The sequence below is a fragment of the Harmonia axyridis genome, chromosome 6 (genome assembly GCF_914767665.1).
Source record: "Harmonia axyridis chromosome 6, icHarAxyr1.1, whole genome shotgun sequence".
In the NCBI taxonomy this organism is placed as follows: domain Eukaryota; kingdom Metazoa; phylum Arthropoda; class Insecta; order Coleoptera; family Coccinellidae; genus Harmonia; species Harmonia axyridis.
In genome coordinates, this window is record NC_059506.1 from 30,408,490 (window position 1) to 30,428,848 (window position 20,359).

At 35.4% G+C, this 20,359-nt stretch overlaps 1 protein-coding gene across 2 annotated transcripts; it reads left to right on the plus strand.

Annotated features, from left to right (window-relative positions):
• Positions 1-1,112: 1,112 nt before the first annotated feature.
• LOC123681721 (TGF-beta-activated kinase 1 and MAP3K7-binding protein 2) lies at positions 1,113-20,355 on the plus strand. 2 transcript variants are annotated; one of them, XM_045619973.1, is made up of 6 exons: positions 1,113-1,412; positions 3,736-5,267; positions 15,228-15,440; positions 17,771-17,974; positions 18,718-18,774; positions 19,950-20,353. In XM_045619973.1, the coding sequence occupies exons 2-6, from the start codon at positions 3,755-3,757 to the stop codon at positions 19,970-19,972; spliced, it is 2,010 nt and encodes a 669-aa protein (XP_045475929.1). In that variant the 5' UTR covers positions 1,113-1,412; positions 3,736-3,754; the 3' UTR covers positions 19,973-20,353. The 2 variants fall into 2 exon arrangements, with proteins under 2 accessions (XP_045475929.1, XP_045475928.1); XM_045619972.1 differs by lacking the exon at positions 1,113-1,412 and adding an exon at positions 1,773-1,909 and having other exon boundaries at positions 19,950-20,355.
• The last annotated feature ends 4 nt before the right edge of the window (positions 20,356-20,359 follow it).

Below are 20,359 nucleotides of genomic sequence, written 5' to 3' on the forward strand. Positions count from 1 at the left end.
GATGAAATACCGCAAAATCTAACTAAAATTCGATGTTTTGATAACTAAATTGAACATTTCATGAATTGTAATTGATTGTTCGTTGGGAATAGGTATTAAGAAATTGTTCGTTGGGAATATTGAGAAATCCATAAACCAATAAAATTCTCAATTACGAATAATTGATTACAATTCATGAAATGTCACATCTGAACATCAGCATCACTGCCCATTTCAAAATTTTTTGGGAGATAAGTAGATATTAAACCGAAATAAGTTATGATTATATGACATTAATATCAAGAAAATGCTTTCATAGGCAATAAGATTGTAATCGAAAATAATCGTTGTTTATTAAAAAATCCTTAATTTATTATAAAGCTGATAGCGATTTCAGAAAAAATGTGTATCTTGTATTAAAATGACATTCTCTTATTTTAACATTTGCTTGTTTAGGCTTAAGAATTAACATTGTCCTCCAGAAAAGTATCGCTTTTACTCTACATAGACTTAATATATGTACTATTTTCAGCTCTGGGCTTTCAAAAAACGGACTTCTTCGTTGAAGAAATGCCAAGATGCAAGGAAATACAAAAACGACGGAATATTCATTGTGTGTCGTACTCATGGAAAGAATAGGCAGCATTTATTTCCAAAAAAATTGTGAATTTACAAAAAGTCAATTCGCTAAGAAATATAAAATTTCAACATTTTCTTTATTATTGTTTGTTCAACTCTTTCTTATTATTCCTTGTATTTTCCATATATATGTGTCCAATTTTCAGATAATTCTGGCATCTTTTTAATTATTTCAATCTGTTCTTCCAAGCTTTACTTCCACCATTTGTACATTTTTACTTTTTCAGATTCTTGACGCTACCACATACTGCTTGTAATATAATCCAGTATTCTACCATTTTCATGTTCATTCAATCATTAGTGCTTCATTTAATCGATGAATTCACTAATTTCGTTAAATTCCTTGACAGCAACGCTGCTCGAAATCCTAAATCCAAACGCAACGAATCCTATCGAGTTATCCACGATCACCCTACTTAAACTCCGACTTAAGTCAGTTGGAAACGCAGCAGGTGGCTCCCTCTCGCGACTTAACCCGACAAAAACAACTTGTTGTTGCCTGTCCCAAGAATAGTGAACTGTTAACAATCTAGTAGGCATAATGTGAGAGAGTGGAGAAATTGGGAGGCAAACACAGCAGCCTATTTCCCTTTCAGTAACCGTGTTGCGTTTCGACAAGAAACACAAAAACACCATATCGCAATTGGCCATGAACGTTCAGCTCGACAGGATTCGTTGTGCAATTTAAACTAATAATACCCACGCCAGAATCGTCATATTCTTGTGAATCGAAAAGGTGAACTTTCTGTTTTTACATAATTCAGGAATATCCAAGTTTTTGTTATGTGACACTGGTAAGTATTGACAGCTTTGAGTCAACTCGTCCTATCTTATTGTGTTTGGACCGTCCTTAACTTTCAGTTTGAACTTGACTAATTTTTTTGCACCTGATTATTTCGCCCACTGTGTTTCATGGTATGTCAAACGTCAAGAATGACGTCAAATGTACGCCCCCACTTCATTTCGAAAAATTCGTGTTTTTGTCCCGATATTTGCTGTTGACAGCCAAAATTTTGAAAGGTTTATTTTATGGTGTCTGGGATACTTTTGAGTCTAACCTTAACTCTTGTTTTTTTGGAGAATGTTGACCCCTTCAAGTAGAGTGATTGTTTTTGTTATCACGCGTCGATTAAACTATTTATTTATCTTTTTATGTCCTTCAGTATTATGGGTATTGGAGTTCCCTCTAGACAATCTCATATCATTTTTTTTGTGCGATGCGAATTGAATAAATCTTTAGTGCTCTGAATATTCCTCACGAAATGAGACGTGGTGATTCGAATGATGATTGGTAAAGTCAATTTTTATTACCTACTAGTTGCTAAAACTCTTCTTGAAACACTCAAAATTAAATAATTTTCGAATTGATGTTCATCGACGATGAAAACTCTTTCTTGATGATCCTCAGGACAAGAAATAGAATACCGGTGTAGCAAATATTTTTAAGTCTTGGGAATTTGGGGAATTTCAAACATCTGTAACCGAATGAAAATAATTAAGAACGTTTCTGTATATTTATAGATTCAGCTCGCTCTGCTAAAATTCTATATGGTCTTATTTTTTGAAATTATTCAATAATTACTACCTGCCGATATTGCTTTTATAAATTAGGCATATCAGTCTTCATCGATATTTTACAAGGAAGTTGGGAAATTTTATTTATTTTTTGTTTAGTACGTATTTATCGTCTTTACAGAGGATTCTTTTGACTAGTTGTGCTCGTCTACCTATTTATTCATTATCATTTGCTATGGATTGATTTTTGTTATATTCTCGGTTATAAATGTTTGAATTTGTACACATCACTTTTCTTCGACATTTATTGATATTTCTCAAATGTAAAAAAACATTTTTTCTTTTAGTTTGGCCGATAAAATAGTTTCATTCAGATATGAAGAAATTCAAAACTAAATAAAACATTATTTAGATCTACTGCTGTAACCATCAAGTGGTTAATACTTTTCCAAGAAACATTCGAATTCAATATGATTAGATATCTAGTAAATTCAATATTAGCTGGCAATTTGATGTAAATATTTCGTAATGTTGAATGTCAAACTGGAAATTCCAGAATGCTATTTAATTTATATCTTTTCAATTTTGTATTTTTAAGTAAGAAACTTTAATTGGTATATTAGCGAGTTTATTAATGAAACAATTTTCAAACTTTCTGTTTGATATTTATTCAAAATTTACACCATGTTTCATACAAATGATGTTGAAATTGACTAGAAGTAGCAATAAGCTGAAATAAAATTATTTGATTTAATTTAACTCAGATTTTAAATTCTTGGATACGTGCCTGTGTTCAACCACTCATCTTCAGATTCAAAAAGCAATAAAAATGGGTCGCCTCCACAGTAATTGTTGCCTGAATTGTTCGAATCCTGTAATGTACCTTATTGTGTCATAAATCATTTGAAGTCTTTGTCTGTAAAATGCATTTTTGTAATAAATCAAATTTAATTATTTTGATGATGGTAATATAGTATACGTCCTCAATAATGGAGCAGCCAAAGTATTTATTGGGCAATTTTTAGTGTTTGTGGTCGAAATAGGATCGAAATTGTCAAGTACCTAGGGACTATAGAAATTTTGAAATGTTTTTTCCAATTTTTTTCAGAATTTTCAGTAAAAATCCTTTTTGTTATTCACAATTTATTCCTTCAAGCAACAAAAAATTCAAATATCCCTGAGATACTAAAATTGAATGAACATTTCAAAAAGTTTTACCAGAAAATAAAAAAAAGCAATTCACATGAAATTTACCATAAAAATCAATTAATATAATATGCACATTTATCCTCCTAGATCAAAAGCAAGATTCATGAAGGAAAATATCCAGAAATAAATGAAAACATTCAGTAACATGGCAACACCTAATGATAATCATGAACTTGAAAACATGGCTACGATTGTTCTGAACACGATACTTTTTTCCTGAAAAATTCTAACTTTTGTGGTTTTGGAATTTATGAAATTTCAATTCGAATTTTGGAACGAATGAGTTCGGGTTCGAATCTCGCCTCTAGATATTCTTTATAAATTTCATACAATAATATTTATTATATATTTTTTAAGTCAATATAAATTCATACTATCCTAAATTTTTTTTAGTACATCAGAATGGCCTGCCATGTTCGGCGGTTCAGAGCGACGTCGGTCGTCGAATGTGCGCTTCAAGCAACTGTTCCACGAGCTCAAACAACAATTCCCTACAATTCCTGACGAGGTCATAGCCAACTGCATCTCTTCCTCCAAAGACACCAACATCGTAGACGAACTCAAGTCCAGAGTAACATCAAGGTGTTCTTCAGAAGAGCCCATGGGACGTCCCTCAATCGACAACGAAGTCCCTTCATTGAAACCTGAAGAACCCGACAGAAGAGCAAGTGTCCCAGAAGATTCACCAAGGAAAAAAGTTTTGGAAGGTCGAAGACATAAAAGATCAACGAAGACGGTTAAAGAAGATTGCTTCTTTGATTACCTCGAAGGTTCCTCTCCAGATACCGAGAATAATGATGGTGAAAGAGGAAGCAGGAAACTCTCTAGTCTGTTGAGAAAAACAGTAAGGAGCATCAAGATCCCAACGAAGATAGACCACAAACTCACAGGGAGGAAGCATAACAACCACAGGAAACAGCAATCTAAGAGAGACTCAGAAGATTCATCTCCAAGAGAATCATCAACGTCCCCAACAGATCAAGAAGAGGCACAAGCATCTCCTACAGTCTCAGCATTGAAGGAAACCTTCGAACCTAAAACCAATGGAATTCGCGAAAGAAAAACCCCTCCCAGAGTGAGTTCATCAGCCACAAGACGTTCGGAGATGAGCAAAAGTGCTGCAGAATCTACTAGAAACTCATCGTCCTCAACATCTTCGCCTAAACGCCCGACTTCTCTAGCTTTAAACAGTGTTAAATCTGACGGTAAAGGTTGGAAGAACGGTTTGCAGTTGTCCGAGAAGTGCAGAAACGTACCAAAGTTGTTAAACGCGAATCTTCTTAGTGACAAGCCTCCTAGATCTCCAGTGTATAATAAAAAAGCGGTTGGTGCTAAAGGTAGAAACGGTGTGCACGATTCGAAAGTAATAAGTTCGCCTGGTAGTGACAAAGAAGAGACACCTAGTGTATCTAAAGACAGTGGTGTGAATACCGGTGCCAGGAAGAAAGAAACTGTATCAACTCCCACTCAAACGACTGAAACTCTTCTCGGAGACCCTACTGGTGGTAGTGTTAACGTATCCTTCAATGTCAATTGCTCACTAGACGTCATCCAAAGTCCTGTTAACCCTAAACGAACATCCACGCTACAAGTAACACCAGAAACACCTTGGGGTATAAGGGAACCTACCTCTCCTCGTAGCTATACGACTGTTAACCTCACTTTAAGACCTCCATGCTCCACGCCACAACCTCCAATAGACATTACATCACAGAATTCAAGTCTGACCTACTCCACGAGTAGCTTCGATTCCGAGAAAGGTTTGCAAAAACGTTTGCAAATTACGGTTGGTCCTACTGGTGGTAACGTTATTGCTAGTAGGGTGAGGCCAGAGGGTTGTGAGTTTGAAGTATCTGCTAGCACGCCCACTACGTTTGACGTACCTGTAAGAAGATCTGTGGACGGTATGGCGGCATATGAAGATCGTAAGTAGATTGAGAATTTGTTTTAATGGTTATTTGTATATTGACCAACCAAGGTCTTCGCAAGGTTGATATGTTTTTCAAAAAAAATATGTTAAGCCTAAATACTAATCTTTTGAAGATTTACGTTGTGGAGTCATTGCATCCAAATGCCTGTGAAGGTCGAATAAGTCTTTCGAGAACTGTTATTCTGCAGTACCCATATCACTTTACATAGTGAGTAAATATATACGAATTCATTCTGACTAAAGCCCACGAATTTACCGTAAATATCTCAGTTTTCTCAGAAGGATCTGCCATGAGCATTCATTCATTATTTACAGCTCGTCAGAGTGGGCTTTGGATGTTAGTTGATGGGCATGCACCTACAACTAAGTTAAAGATAGTAAACTTTACGTATCAGCTGACTCTATGATGTATGTAGATACTGTAGGAGTTTGAAATTAAGTAAACAATTTTGTTTGTGGCATTTATGAGTTTCGAGATCTTGTTCTACAAGAATAATCTCCTTTTTGTTTTAAATGTAAATTTCATCGAAAAATCTTTATTCACTGATGAAGAATTTATTATTAAATTCGAATGTGTCAGTGTGAAAATGGCTTTGGGAAGAAATATTTATTACAATTTCCTTTTTTTTGAGCATTCATAGTTTTCATTTGCACTGTTCGATTCATTCAAGAATGTTTGAAGCTCAAATGAGAGAATGAGTTAATTTCAAAATGGTTGTGAATGCTGAATAGAATTGATATCATCTTTATATTCGTTTCCGTCTTTTTTCTCATATTGAACGCCCAATCTTTTAGTATCAACGTCAATTCTTTCAAGCTCATATGTTCATTCAAATCAAATTCTCATTCGCAGCAAAAATATATTTGTGACTTTATGTTGTATATTTGGGAATTTTTCTTTGATAAGCGCATTTGTACTTTGTTTTATTTGGAACATACGCATTGCCAAAACGTGACTAAATCTATTTTGAATGAAGTGGTCAAACTTAATCGTGTTGTCATAGTAATTGATAATTGCACTGAATTCAACTATCAGTATAATGTTGACATGATTGGGTGAAATTGTTTCATATGACACACAATGACAAAATTCGATTGGTTGTTAGAACTGTCAAAAAATGTTCATGGAAACAAAACATCAAACGGTCATATTCACAAAATACTAACTGTCATTATGACAGAACGATAGAGCGATCTGTTCGGGGAAAAACCTCTCAAAAACATTTTATTCAAAGTCAGTATGAAACTGATCAGAACAGAATCATTGTAAACAACATATGATTTCGTATAAAGTTTATACACTATTTTCGTAGATTTTCAAACCAAAAATTAGAAATTATGGTACCGCAAGCACCATATTCTTATCATCCTTATCATCATTCTTTGTAACAGTTTCACTCGTCGTCTTGCATCCGTCGAGATCGGACCGTCGGTCCCGGCCTTTAGATCAATTCACACTATTTCAGAATAGGCATCTATCTCGAGAAAATGCAGGTATAGATCCCCAACGAACTGTGCGAGCATCAGGTGTTCGCTTTGCCCGTGTCGTTTAAAATTAGAACGATGTAACCCACGTAAAGTCAAGTCGGTTATTATGGTCCGAGGAACAAGGCCGTCCTACGTTTATTGCCCGCCTAACTGATGGAGTTTCTGCGTACGTACCCAGATTCGCAGAATCCGTACGCTGGTTACCGTTCAAGATGGGCCTTAGGTGACGTTGACGCCACTCTTTGTTTTTGAAGTAGTCGGTACAAAGAAATCGAAGGATACGTCTTCTATAGGTTATTGCAACGAGCTGTCATGGTCAGTAGCCAGCTGATTAATGGCTCTCTTTGGCGTTAAGGCCCGTTCAGACGTTTGGCGCTACGTAGGGCTATTATTAGTTGAGTTGAGTAGTGGTTGATAGCTTTTGTGCTTTTGTTCGTACACAATTGAAATCTTTCCTAAGTATTTAAAATATTCGAAATATTCGTTGATGTCATAGAGTAATAAACATAGATAGAGGGAGTATGGGCAATTTTTACATATCCCCAACATGTTTAGATTACGTTGTCGGATTCTGATATATTTTCAAATCCACAATTTTACTATAACATTATGAATGTAAAGGGTGTATCCGCAAGATTATCTTGTGGCATTACATTTTAAATATGATTTATTAGCTAAAAATTTAGCTGAATATGACCGCCATGGCTGGCTCGGATGTAGTCCAATCTGGACGTCCAATTTTCGATGATTTTTCCAACATTTGTGGCCGTATATCGGCAATAACACGGCGAATGTTGTCTTCCAAATGGTCAAGGGTTTGTGGCTTATCCGCATAGACCAATGACTTTACGTAGCCCCACAGAAAGTAGTCTAGCGGTGTTAAATCACAAGATCTTGGAGGCCAATTCACAGGTCCAAAACGTGAAATTAGGCGGTCACCAAACGTGTCTTTCAATAAATCGATTGTGGCACGAGCTGTGTGACATGTTGCGCCGTCTTGTTCGAACCACAGCTCCTGGACATCATGGTTGTTCAATTCAGGAATGAAAAAGTTAGTAATCATGGCTCTATACCGATCACCATTGACTGTAACGTTCTGGTCATTATCGTTTTTGAAGAAGTACGGACCAATGATTCCACCAGCCCATAAAGCGCACCAAACAGTCAGTTTTTCTGGATGTAACGATGTTTCGACATACACTCGAGGATTAGCTTCACTCCAAATGCGGCAGTTTTGTTTGTTGACGTAGCCATTCAACCAGAATTGCGCTTCATCGCTAAACAAAATAAAATGGACGTAGTGCGCGATACGTATCCCGCATAGAACCATTATTTTCGAAATAAAAGTGCACTATTTGCAAGCGTTGTTCAGGCATGAGTCTATTCATGATGAATTGCCAAACCAAACTGAGAATAAATCACTTGACAGCTGTTAAATCGGTCTCCATCTTGAACAGTAATGCCAACTTAAAGTTATATACCTCGAAAAAAACACCCCTTATATTATATTGAATGAAATATATTTATTTGAGTGATCCCCGATTAAAGATGCAAATTTGAACATTTGGAATCCCATATTTTTCCTAATTGTCGAATTTATAATGAGCAGAATTTCTATTATTTTCTGTATCTACCTGCTGAAATCCAAGGTTTGGCAACTTTTGCTCTTCTAGTGTCATCGGTTGTTTTTCGACGTTTGGCGCACTTGAAGTTTCTTTTTTGAATTTCTGACATATTTAGGTATTTATTTCAATATATTTTGAGTTGATCTGAAACGTTGATTCACTATGGGACATAAGAAGTGCGTTCTTTGTGGAGAAACTCGCGAATTGAGTGAAATATCGTATCACTGATATGTTTTCATTTCCGCGCGCTTCATGTCAAATTTGATAGTTCATGTTGGGGACAAAACTTGCTTACTGAAAATGACATATGCTCCCTCTATCTATGTTTATTACTTTGAGGTTGATGCTAAATGTGTGGTCAGTGGTCGCCCATCCAGATACCGACCTCCCTCAACACTGCTTGATTTAGAGATCGGAAAAAAATATTTCAACGTAAAATTGCTTAACAGCTGAATTTTTGCGTGTTTGATACACACAAATTGAAGACTCGACAATACGTCTTCAATAGGTTATTGCAACGAGCTGTCATGATCAGCTCTCAGCTGATTAATGGCTCTCTTTGACGTTAAGGCTCGTTCAGACGTTTGGCGCTACGTAGGGCTATTATTAGAGTTGAAGGGATTTCTTTTAGTTGAGGGGACTAGTGAGAGGTAAATAGCTTTTGTTCGTAAACAATTGAAATATATCCTAAGTATTTCAAATATTCCAGATATTCATTGTGTGGTCAGTGGTAGCCTAATCATCAGATATCGATCTCGCTCATAACTGCTCCATTTAGCGTTTAGAAAAAATAGTTTAACGTGGAATAGCTACATAGTTGAATTTTTGCGTGTTTGGTACACATAAGTCAAAGAGCCCTTTTCACGTTAAGGTACGTTCAGACTTTGGTCGGTATTCAAAGTTATTTTTAGAGGAAGGTTCAGAGCTTTTCTGCTTTGTTCTTCTCTCCATCCAAATTCAAAATCCATCCCAAATATTTTATCGTGAATTATACTATGTACTAGGCAATAAAATGATTGGAAAGTTTGAAAGAGATTTTTAATTAACAATTTTATTTGTCAATAACATCGAGGCACTGTTAAGTTAGTTCATTCCAAAGTATTATTTAATTTATTGATTTAATTTTGTGATCGGGAACGAACAGAGAATAATAATTATTTATTCCTCGTTGTTATTATTCCCTGAGGGGATATAATATTGGATATTACAGTGCAAAAATCAATAACACTATTCATTAGTTGTAGATAAAAATAATCGGGATATTTGTTAATGCTAAATGTCTGTAATAATAAGCGGTATATATTCAGATACCTCACTACTCGTCAGAAAACCCTCTTTTTACATGGAATAACAACATAGCTGAATTTTTAAATGTGGACAACAAATTCTTGCGAATAGTTTCTGAGACATTGAGTGAAACAAATTAACTGAATATCAAATCAATTGCGAGTTGATATTTTTAGAATTAAATTCTAAACGAATTTGACATTCATTTTCGGTTCAAGATTTCTTGTTGAGAAAAGTATTCATACGCTGTTTTTTGTTGAATTTTTAGAAATTTTCAAAGATCTATTAATATAATTTTCAAGCTAAAAGGATCGATGGAGTATAACAACCGTTTTCAGTATTGAATTTCATGTGGATAGTTCTCGAAAAAATTTGCCTTCGATTTTTGAATTCTACCCTAACGAAAATATAGAATAAAATTTTTTTTGAGGAAATCAGTATTCTTTAGTGTTCATTTGAGAAAATAATAAACCTTCAACCTTTTTATGTAGGTGTGCCAATTTAATCGAAAGCGAGAATCACAGGATGTAAAATACACTCCAACATTCTCTCATACAGATAGAGTGCATGTTTCATGTTTACGAAATTCTAAAAAAAGAATAAGTCATCTTGCTGCAGTAGCGGCACGGAAAAAAAGGGGAATCACCATTTCAACATAGTCATTTGTCTGGCGAATATTTGTTCCAAACCACAAAGACATCGGTTAAGACAGATTTAGAAACCACGTCAAGATGTGCAGTAGTGATTTACTTTATTAATTCCATAGAATATTCAGGATCTTCCGATTGAAAGGAATTGCTTACTCCCTTTTCGTTTTACATTTTGATGAAGATAGAATCAGGTAATCTAAGTGAGTGTTTACTCAGAATATTCAGTATTTTTTTGGTTCTGGTGATGAGATAAAGATGATATTTTGAATGAGGTATGAAATTACTATTCTAACAGGAATGATACAATTTAAAATGATTATAATGGCAACACTGTTTTTTAATTTTGACATTTCTTATGTCATTTGTGTTTAGTATATAGGTGTGCAACTTTGCTTCTGCCGTTTTTTCCCGCAATTAGAGGCTTCATTGTGAAAAACTGGTTATACATTTATGATTCAAAGTATTGTCCATCGCTGGCCACTACTTTCTCCCATATTTCAGGCAGCGTACGAATCCAGCGTTAAAAAAACTGGTCATCTTTTGAAGCGATCCACGAATCAATCCAATTTTTTACTTCTTCATAAGACCGGAAGTGCTGGTCAGCCAGGCCATGTGCCATTGATCGGAACAAGTGATAGTCCGAGAAAGCAACGTCTGGAGAATATGGCGGGTGGGGTAGGATTTCCCATTTCAACGTCCTCAACTATGTCTTCACCACTTTCGCAACATGAGGTTGAGCATTGTATAATCGTAATGAACCCATCTTCCGTCATAATGCGATGCAGAAATCCTTTCCGTCTTTGCCTTGCAAGCAGCTGTTCACAAGCAAACAAACACCGTTCAACATATCTCGGCTTCAACTCGTAGGGCACCAAATTTCCTTGTTTCTGAATCATTTTCATGACTTTCAGGCATTTTGAAATGACTTGAAGCGCCACTCCGAATGATCCTGACAATACTTGTTGCGTTTGCCACGAGTCTTGATCAAGTAATGCCTCCAATCCTGCATTTTCGAAAACCTTCTCTCTTCCACCGCCATGGTGGTCTTCGTCGTCAAAATCACCGTTCTTGAAGTGTTGAAACCACTCTCGGCACTTTCTTTCACCAATAGTGGCCTCACCATAGGTAAAGAGAGCATTCGATGAGCCTCAGCCTCAGTCTGTTAGTATATTATTATTGCGGAATTGTTTTCTTTCTTTGTGAACTAACGCCTTCATTTGCGAACATATCAAAGAATAACAAGAAGGATTGAAATCAGGTAGCCAAGAAAACTCATTTCCACGACCAATCAAGATGTTCATCGGAAAAACCCACGAAAAAAATTCTAAAAGAACAACTATAAATAATTATTAATGAATCACCTATATAGGTATTCTCAAAAGAAAAATATTATTACCATGACTGTTTTTCATTGTTTTTGAGATCCACAATAATCAAATAACGTAAACTACGAAAATTCCTAAACAAATAAATCCAAAGGTTCATTATAGAAATTATTAATAAACTGGAACCTAAATTATAGCGATGATACATATTTATTCTGAACAGAGAGCAAATAATCATAAAATTAGATTGTTTCTCCAATTTCTCATATAGAATGTCATACAATTCAATAACGATTTCTAGAATGTACATTTAACAACTTGGTAAAACCACAGTCAAGGTTATTTCACGTTGTCGTGAATGCAAACACTCCATTTCTTATCAGCAGCATGTCCCAATAGAAACTGCTTTGTGCACGCTTAAGCTACGCCTACACCTTTTTAAACGCTCGCTTATTTTTTTTTCGACAATTAAACTTTCTATAGAGGCTGAAGAAAACACGGTTGAATGCCAGCGATATTGAATTTCGAGGAATATGTAATTTGCTCATTTCTTTTTATAAAACGTCGTGGCTATTAGGTATGTAGAGCACTTTGGGGACTTGTTTGATTTCAACATGCTTTCTGTTTGAACTACCGTGTCTCATCTTTTATGAGGCTGGATATGGGTCAAGTTGTTGCGATGCAAAGAGGTATTAGAGATTCATTATTATAGTGTCAGGGTATTTCTGTTGTTGATGAACCGAAATAGAACTAGAGGTGATTCACTTCAACTGGGATCATATGGATATAAAGGATGTAATTTTGAATCTATCGCCAGGTGAAAAGGATCAGCTGGTGTTTAGAGGCGACGAATACAGGGCGACCCATTTTGGATTGATTTCCAATAATAAAACTAGGGGAAAAATTGTCAGTCTACGTTAGAGCAGAGCATAGCAGTTTTTTCATACCTGTTATGTTAAAAATTATGTTACAATTTTGTTCCATGAAATAAAATGCGTGTTAAATCTCAAAATTGAAACACGCAGTGTTTTAAAGATTGCAATAGGTGACGAAAATGAACATCACATTTTTTACGTCTGTTTCTTCCCGATATAAATAATAATAATAATAATATATTCATCATCAAAGTTTACATATACATAAACATACATATGAGGGACTAATGATATGAATATTCAAAAAAATAGAGAAAACCAAGTAAAATGGTTTTCTGTGAGTAAAATCACAAATATTACAAAATTTTACATTAGCCTTAATGTGTAGGTAAGTAGTATATATGTATACATATATGTAGTATATATGTACATGTAGTATATATGTATACATATTAGGCCAATTGCAAAGTCCTCAGTCTAATGCACAGATGGCACTGCTAGTATTAAATCCATATGATTTTTAGTTAGTACCAACATTCTTTCCTCTGAGGTACCAACCTCCAAACAGCAGTCCGAACATTAATTTGTGAGATATTCAAATGCAACCACTCATTGGAAAACTCTTTATCTTCAATTTAATTAACTAGCGTAGGTATGGAAGTGGCTGGCTTGGGGCTGCAACCCCCCAAAGATACGAACAATTCAATTTTTTTTTTGTCAAACACAAAAGACTGAATCTGCGAATTATAGATTGAATCTTTCATATTTAATTTTTTTTTAATAATCGATACCCTAACCACAATTGTTCAGGATGCTCTGAAACGCGTTTTTCGAGTGGAAATTTTGAAATCGGAGACCTAAATTTGTTTTCATCCTAAAAGCCATCTTTAAGTTTATTCGAAAGTACGAGTACATAGGCGTACAACTTTGCTTCCGCCGTTTTTTCCGAAATTCGAGTTTTTTTGCGTTTGACAGGAGTCTTGATCAAGTAATGCCTCCAATTCTGCATCTTCTAAAACCTTTTCTCTTCCATCGCCATGCTGGCCTTCGACTTCAAAATCACCGTTCTCGAAGCGTTTGAACCACTCTCGGCAAGTCCTCTCTCTAATAGCGGCCTCACCATAGGTATTTGAGAGCTTTCGATGAGCCTCAGACGCAGATTTCTTCATATTAAATCAAAAAATTAAAATGTCCTGCAAATGACGAGAATTTGGCTCGTAAGGTAAAATGTTCAATCGATAATAACTTTATGATGCAGACACAAATCGACTAATAATTCGATGGCGTTATGTTTCCAAATACCTAAGCTCATTGTATGACATCAACGATGAATATTTCGACTACGCCTCACGGCTAGATCCATCTATTGCAACACGACGAAAGCAAAGTAGTATACCTAATAGAAAAATAAAAATTTATGCTACAGGTTTGAACCTACAATTTAGAATTGTCGCTCCAAATTCCGAATCAAAGATTGAAAATCTCTTATCCCCGAATCAATTTCGTACTTAAAATTCCCGTGATTCCGTATCTGTGTTAAAAATTCGACATCTCAATTTCAATCTAGGTTTCGTCCTCCCAACTAAATAATTAAATTAACATTTATAACGGCAGTTTGGCAATTTCTCCTTTCATATCTCTTCACCGTGTCGGTGTTGACGGTGGATGACTCACTTTTTTTACAGTCACGGTAATGGCTAGCGTTCAGAACGTGGTTTCTATGTTGTATCTAATCATGTAAATTGCAACCGCAAACGAGTTGAAAATATAGACCCTTGAATTATTGTTATTTAAACAAAGTCTGGTTGAATGTGTTCTCGAATTGGATTGGTAAGCAACACAGGAGGATATCTGCTAATAGATAAGGATGAATCATTTCTTGTTGAGTTATAATTTTAATGAAATAATATCATTTTAAAAAAATAATCAAATCCTGCATATAAATTAATGCCCCATTAAATTATTGAAGTCCTACTTTCGAGTGTTGTAGTTTATGCCATTTGATCATGGAAAAATACACGTTTCAACAACGTTTAGAAATTGAATAAGTTATTCTCTATCTGAACAATAAATAAAGGTTATTATTATTAGATACAAAATTTCAACTGTATTTCAAAAATGATCAAAAAATTGAAATTTCAAATGTTTGTAACTTCGATACTGCTAGGTGATTTTCGCACTTTAAAAACGATCGAACGCCAGGAATTTGACGCAGAATTCTTCATCAGTAAATTGAATTTAATTATTTGTAAATTTTATCGTTTGTGACCATTCTCGGCCTAAAAAGTGAAAAATAACATACATTGTGACGAAATGATATGTTTCGGGAATGAGCGCTAAAAAACATCCAGCATGACCTTGAATTTTTTCACGATTACTAGTGCTACTATCTTTGCGAATGGACCTCAATTGGTTCAAAGACTCGACAGTTTTATGACTTCCAATGTTTTCGGTTAACCGATTTCAAATTGCTGTTTTATATCTTGTCACAACAATACCTTCCCATCTCCATTTCAATTTACTATCATGCACTAGATTTTATAGCCTTCAAAATTCAAGGATTGATACACCTAAACGAATTTTCTGAGCACCTTGCTCTTATAGTTGTTATAATTCACATTTTATTTGGCTACAAATAAGTTTTTTTTTATAGTTCAAATCTCTGCTTGTTTCTATTGAAAAATTGATAATAATTTCTGTTCTAGCGCCCGTTGTGGTGAAGCAGCAAGCGATGATAGAAAGGCTACGGATATTATTGACCAACGAGAAAACTAGGCTGACAGTACTGAGGCAGGAGGTAGCAGATCTAGAGCGGAAAGCTATCCGAAGTCCCTCCGATATTCAGAAATGGTCCTTGATGAAACACAAAATTGCTCACCTGAGGTACCAGTGCAGAGGTTTGGTACCAGATGGAAATGGTGAGAACAACATATTGAAACTATATTAAACGGAATTAAGTCATTACAAACTTGCATTATGCATACTTTTTGGGACGAACTTCCTTAACACGGCTTGTGTAAATTGGCAGAAATTCTCACGTAAGAAAAGGGCGTTATGCCTCTTCCTTGGCACCTCAAAAATACCGTAACCTTGGGTTTTTTGATTTATTCGTTTTGACCTTCTCATTGATATTATTTTTGTTGACTGGACTAGACTAGATTCAAGGGGGTTCCGTTGCTCAGCGACCTAATGGTCTATTGTTCCCCCATCAGAACTTTTCTCTCCAGTAAGTGATCTGCAGCTTGCCTTTCAGTTCCAGAGTTCTGAAGAACTTCAGTATCTGGAATGGCTTCAAGTAGGTTACTTCCTCACTTCTCCAAGTTTCTTGTCCAAAACATATTTTGCGTTGGTTAGTGATGGCGAGGCATTCCGTCACCATATGATCAGGAGTTTCTTCCTCTTACCCACAGAATCTTCACTCGTTGTTTTCTGCCAGACCCATTTGCTTGAGGTACTACCTCAGGCGACAATGCCCTGTAAGGAATCCAGTGAGAAGGTGAAGCGTATTCTTGCTAAGGTCTAGATACTTCTTTGATCGCGCAGTGTCAAAGTTTGGAAGAAACTTTTTGAAATTATCCAACCCAGAAAGATTTTTCCTTCTCCTGAAACTCTTTCTTGTAGGTAAAGGGTGTTTTTTTAGAGCTATAAAACTTTAAATTGCAATGAAACAACGACGGATTATTCGATTAACATGAATTTTATTTATCCGCAAGATAATCTTGTGGCATTACATTTTAAATATGATTTCTGACATATGACCGCCACGGCTGGCTCGGATGTAGTCCAATCTGGACGTCCAATTTTCGATGACTTTTTCCAACATTTGTGGCCGTATATCGGCAATAACACGGCGAATGTTGTCTTCCAAATGGTCAAGGGTTTGTGGCTTATCCGCATAGACATAGACCAATGACTTTACATAGCCCCACAGAAAGTAGTCTAGCGGTGTTAAATCACAAGATCTTGGAGGCCAATTCACATGCCCAAAACGTGAAATTAGGCGGTCACCAAACGTGTCTTTCAATAAATCGATTGTGGCACGAGCTGTGTGACATGTTGCACCGTCTTGTTGGAACCACAGCTCCTGGACATCATGGTTGTTCAATTCAGGAATGAAAAAGTTAGTAATCATGGCTCTATACCAATCACCATTGAGTGTAACGTTCTGGCCATCATCGTTTTTGAAGAAGTACGGACCAATGATTCCACCAGCCCATAAAGCGCACCAAACAGTCAGTTTTTCTGGATGTAACGGTGTTTCGACATACACTTGAGGATTAGCTTCACTCCAAATGCGGCAGTTTTGTTTGTTGACGTAGCCATTCAACCAGAAGTGCGCTTCATCGCTAAACAAAATTCGCTTATGAAAATCGGGAACAACGGCAATCTCATTTTGCACTATTTGCAAGCGTTGTTCAGGCGTGAGTCTATTCATGATGAATTGCCAAACCAAACTGGGAATAAATCACTTGACAGCTGTTAAATCGGTCGCCATCTTGAACAGTAATGCCAAATTAAATTTATATACCTCGAAAAAAAAACACCCTATACATGAACCTTTACCACAGAAAGGTTCCAGGTCAATGAACGGAGTTTGTGTTCCTTTTCAGGCAAGTGTGTTGGCTTTTTTATTTCCTTAAATTCCTGAGTGACCGGAAACCCAGACTCAAAAGACCTATTTAGAGTTGCCTATTTCAATAAGTCTCCAAGGCACTCCAATACCATCTTAGATTCCATGATATGAGCTCAATGCTCTGGTTATTGCCTGACTGTCAGAATGTATCGCTATATCACATTTCTGATAGTTTCTTACTAGGTTAATTTCCACACATCTTTCTATTGCAAGTATCCCTGCCTGAAAGACATTTAGACAGCATTTGGTGCCAGTTTCAAATATTCCAGCGCCAGTTCACGCCGTGGTTTTAGAACCATCTGTGTAACATTTAATGGTATTCATTCTTGAGAACTGAGAATGTAGACTCTCTCTTTCCCAATCTTCTTTTCTACCTAGTATAGTAGTGAAGATTTTCTCGATGCTAGTTTCCTTTATCATCTCGTCACTAGGTTCGCTGATGGTATGTAATTAGTCAGGGCGAACTATTGATACTTTAGTTCCCCTTTTTTTATCCAAGTTTCAAGCACCATGGATTTATACCTTTATTGTTGAAGCTGTTCAAACAAAAGCTGCATAGATGATACTTCCAACAATTTTTGCAGATATCGTTTTAACTTTCTCTGTCTTCTTCAGATACCAACGAACCTGAATTCTACCCTAATATATACCGTGGGCAACAGGGAATCCTGATCGCACCAGACATCAGAACATCACACCAAAACGACTACTACCAGCAAGACCACGATGGTCCCAAGTGGAGCTGCGACGTCTGTACATTCCACAACCATCCTCAGCTTAACAAGTGTGAGCAGTGCGATATGCCTAGGTTTATCCACGGTAGGCAGATGCCTAGGTCTTTGAGTGTGAACGTACTTGAATCCTAATATCAGACTTAAGGATTGAAAAGCTTCTTGGAGCTAAGAACTGCTTGTGTGGCTTGATGTGGCACGTAACAGCTATCTAATATGAAACGCTTATTGTATTGTGTCAAACAGACTGTCAAAATTTGTGAAATATCAAGGTTAACCTCGTTTTGCTCATAAACTACTATAATTCATCAAAAAAGGAATTTTGGTTATCTCAAACACTTGCTTGGTGTCTATAGACTACTTTCTATCGGTTTGAATAACGGGAATAGTTCTTGTTGTAGGAATCCAGTTTCTTATTGGACGAAATAGTATAAAAGATCTACTCAAAATTAAAATTTTAGTTAATCCTCATGTGACAGTTGGGCTAGCTGTCAACAATAGGGTGGTTGAATTGGAAATAAAATGTTTAAGATGCCTGTTGCCTTAGCGTTTTACAACGTTGAGTAGAATACTTCATTCGAAACCATTGCTAGAATCAAATTTTAATATTTCACTTTTACCTTGTCTATATCTATTTTTTGTACAAATTATTTGTACTGGTCCACAATAATTTTAAGTGGTATTGTGCAATGTTTTTGCTATTTTGTCATTTGCCTGAAGAAGAGACTGCATAAAAGAATAATTATACACTAATGTTAATATATGTGAGATTGTTCTTTAATTTATTCTGTGAATAAAGAGTTCATGATGTTACTTGTCTTTTTTTTTCAGTATCTGCAGCTCCAGGGGATAATATTCATATTCATGTTTCTCCCAGAATTTCAAGAAGTAAGGTTTTTGGAGTGTGAATTAATCAAAATGTGCCTGTAACTATATACAGGATGTTCCTTAATTGGAGGTACGAAAGAAACTCAGAGATTTCTTGGGCAATTTTAAGAAAGAAAAGTTCTATAAACATGGGACCGCAAACGATTTGTTTTCGAGATACAGGTTGTTTCTTGTAGTCCTATTTTTTTGTGTTGATTATGACAGTTTATCGAATCTTTATAAATAAACAAAGTTCTGGAGGATAAAAGCAGGCACTATATCAGAAAAAATATCACCATATATATTGGCATTCAAAATTAGTATATCACATGATAACAATTATAAAAGGAAGGTGCTACAAGAAAAAAACTTGAAAAAAAATCTAAATTTGACACCCTGTAACTCGAAAACAAAGCGTTTTCCGCCCCATGTTTATAGAATTTTTAGTGTTAAAATGATCTGAGGAATCTGTCATTTTCGTTTGTTCCTTCAATTCAGGAACACCCTGTATACGAGTGTGCATGCTCTTATTTTTCATTTTGTTGTCCATTTTATTTTATTGGGTGCTCATTAAACAAGCTTCAATCAATATTTAAAACTGCGTTTTCCCTGAACAATATGTGAAATATTTTACAAAAAGAAAGTGGTAAAATTCTAAATTATTAATAGCGATATTAATGTATGAGGTGGAAACTTCGTTTGTTCACTACAAAATTATAAGTTCAGGAAATAATTTTCAGAAATTCCATGTATATTTCAAATTGTCAGTGCTGCGAATAGTAAAAATTGAAATTTGAGTATGTTACCAAAAATTTACAATTTTTATCTGTGATGCCTCTTTTCAAGCCCGTGAGATGGCGCCACATACGACGGGATTTGTATAGGGAAGGGACCACGACCACTGCATAGCCATGCAGATAGTTCTACAAGTGGTACTGAGATCCAACCCTGCAATCCCATATCTTAACAAATAGCTCTTACCATTATATAAAGAATATATTCCTCATACAATGCTATTACTCAGAAGATTTTCAATAATTTTTGGAAAGAAATGGTAATCATTTTTTTCAAATATCATAGATGTAGAATTACATCTAATCAAACTTAGTATCTCTATAAAAATTGCTTGAGAGTGGTTCTTTTTGAATGTTTTGCTCACCTTTGATGATCATATTTAATTGAATTGTTTATTTTAGGAATTGTCAGATCATGGCAATGAGAGGGATTGAAACTAAGTAGAAGATTCCATCAAGAATTTCAAGAGATAAAATAATGAAATTTCAAATAATTATCGTTTTTTTGGATGAAATAAAACTCTTGAAACTATAAGTAATATCCAGTTAAACACAGCAGAATAGAGAAAGACTTTCTAAGCAACAAACAGAGATCTTTCAGAAATAACTTATTAGTAAATTTAATTTCAAATATCGTCAAACCAGATGAAAGATTGCTCAATTCTCATTATATGATTGTTTTTCAACATCTTAGACGATAGCAAGAGATACGATGTACATTTTTTTTATTGATTTGTGACTCAAAGAAAATTATTTTTAATATTTTATATTTTTCCCAAAATAGGTTGAATTTTTTATTATTGATGTTTGAA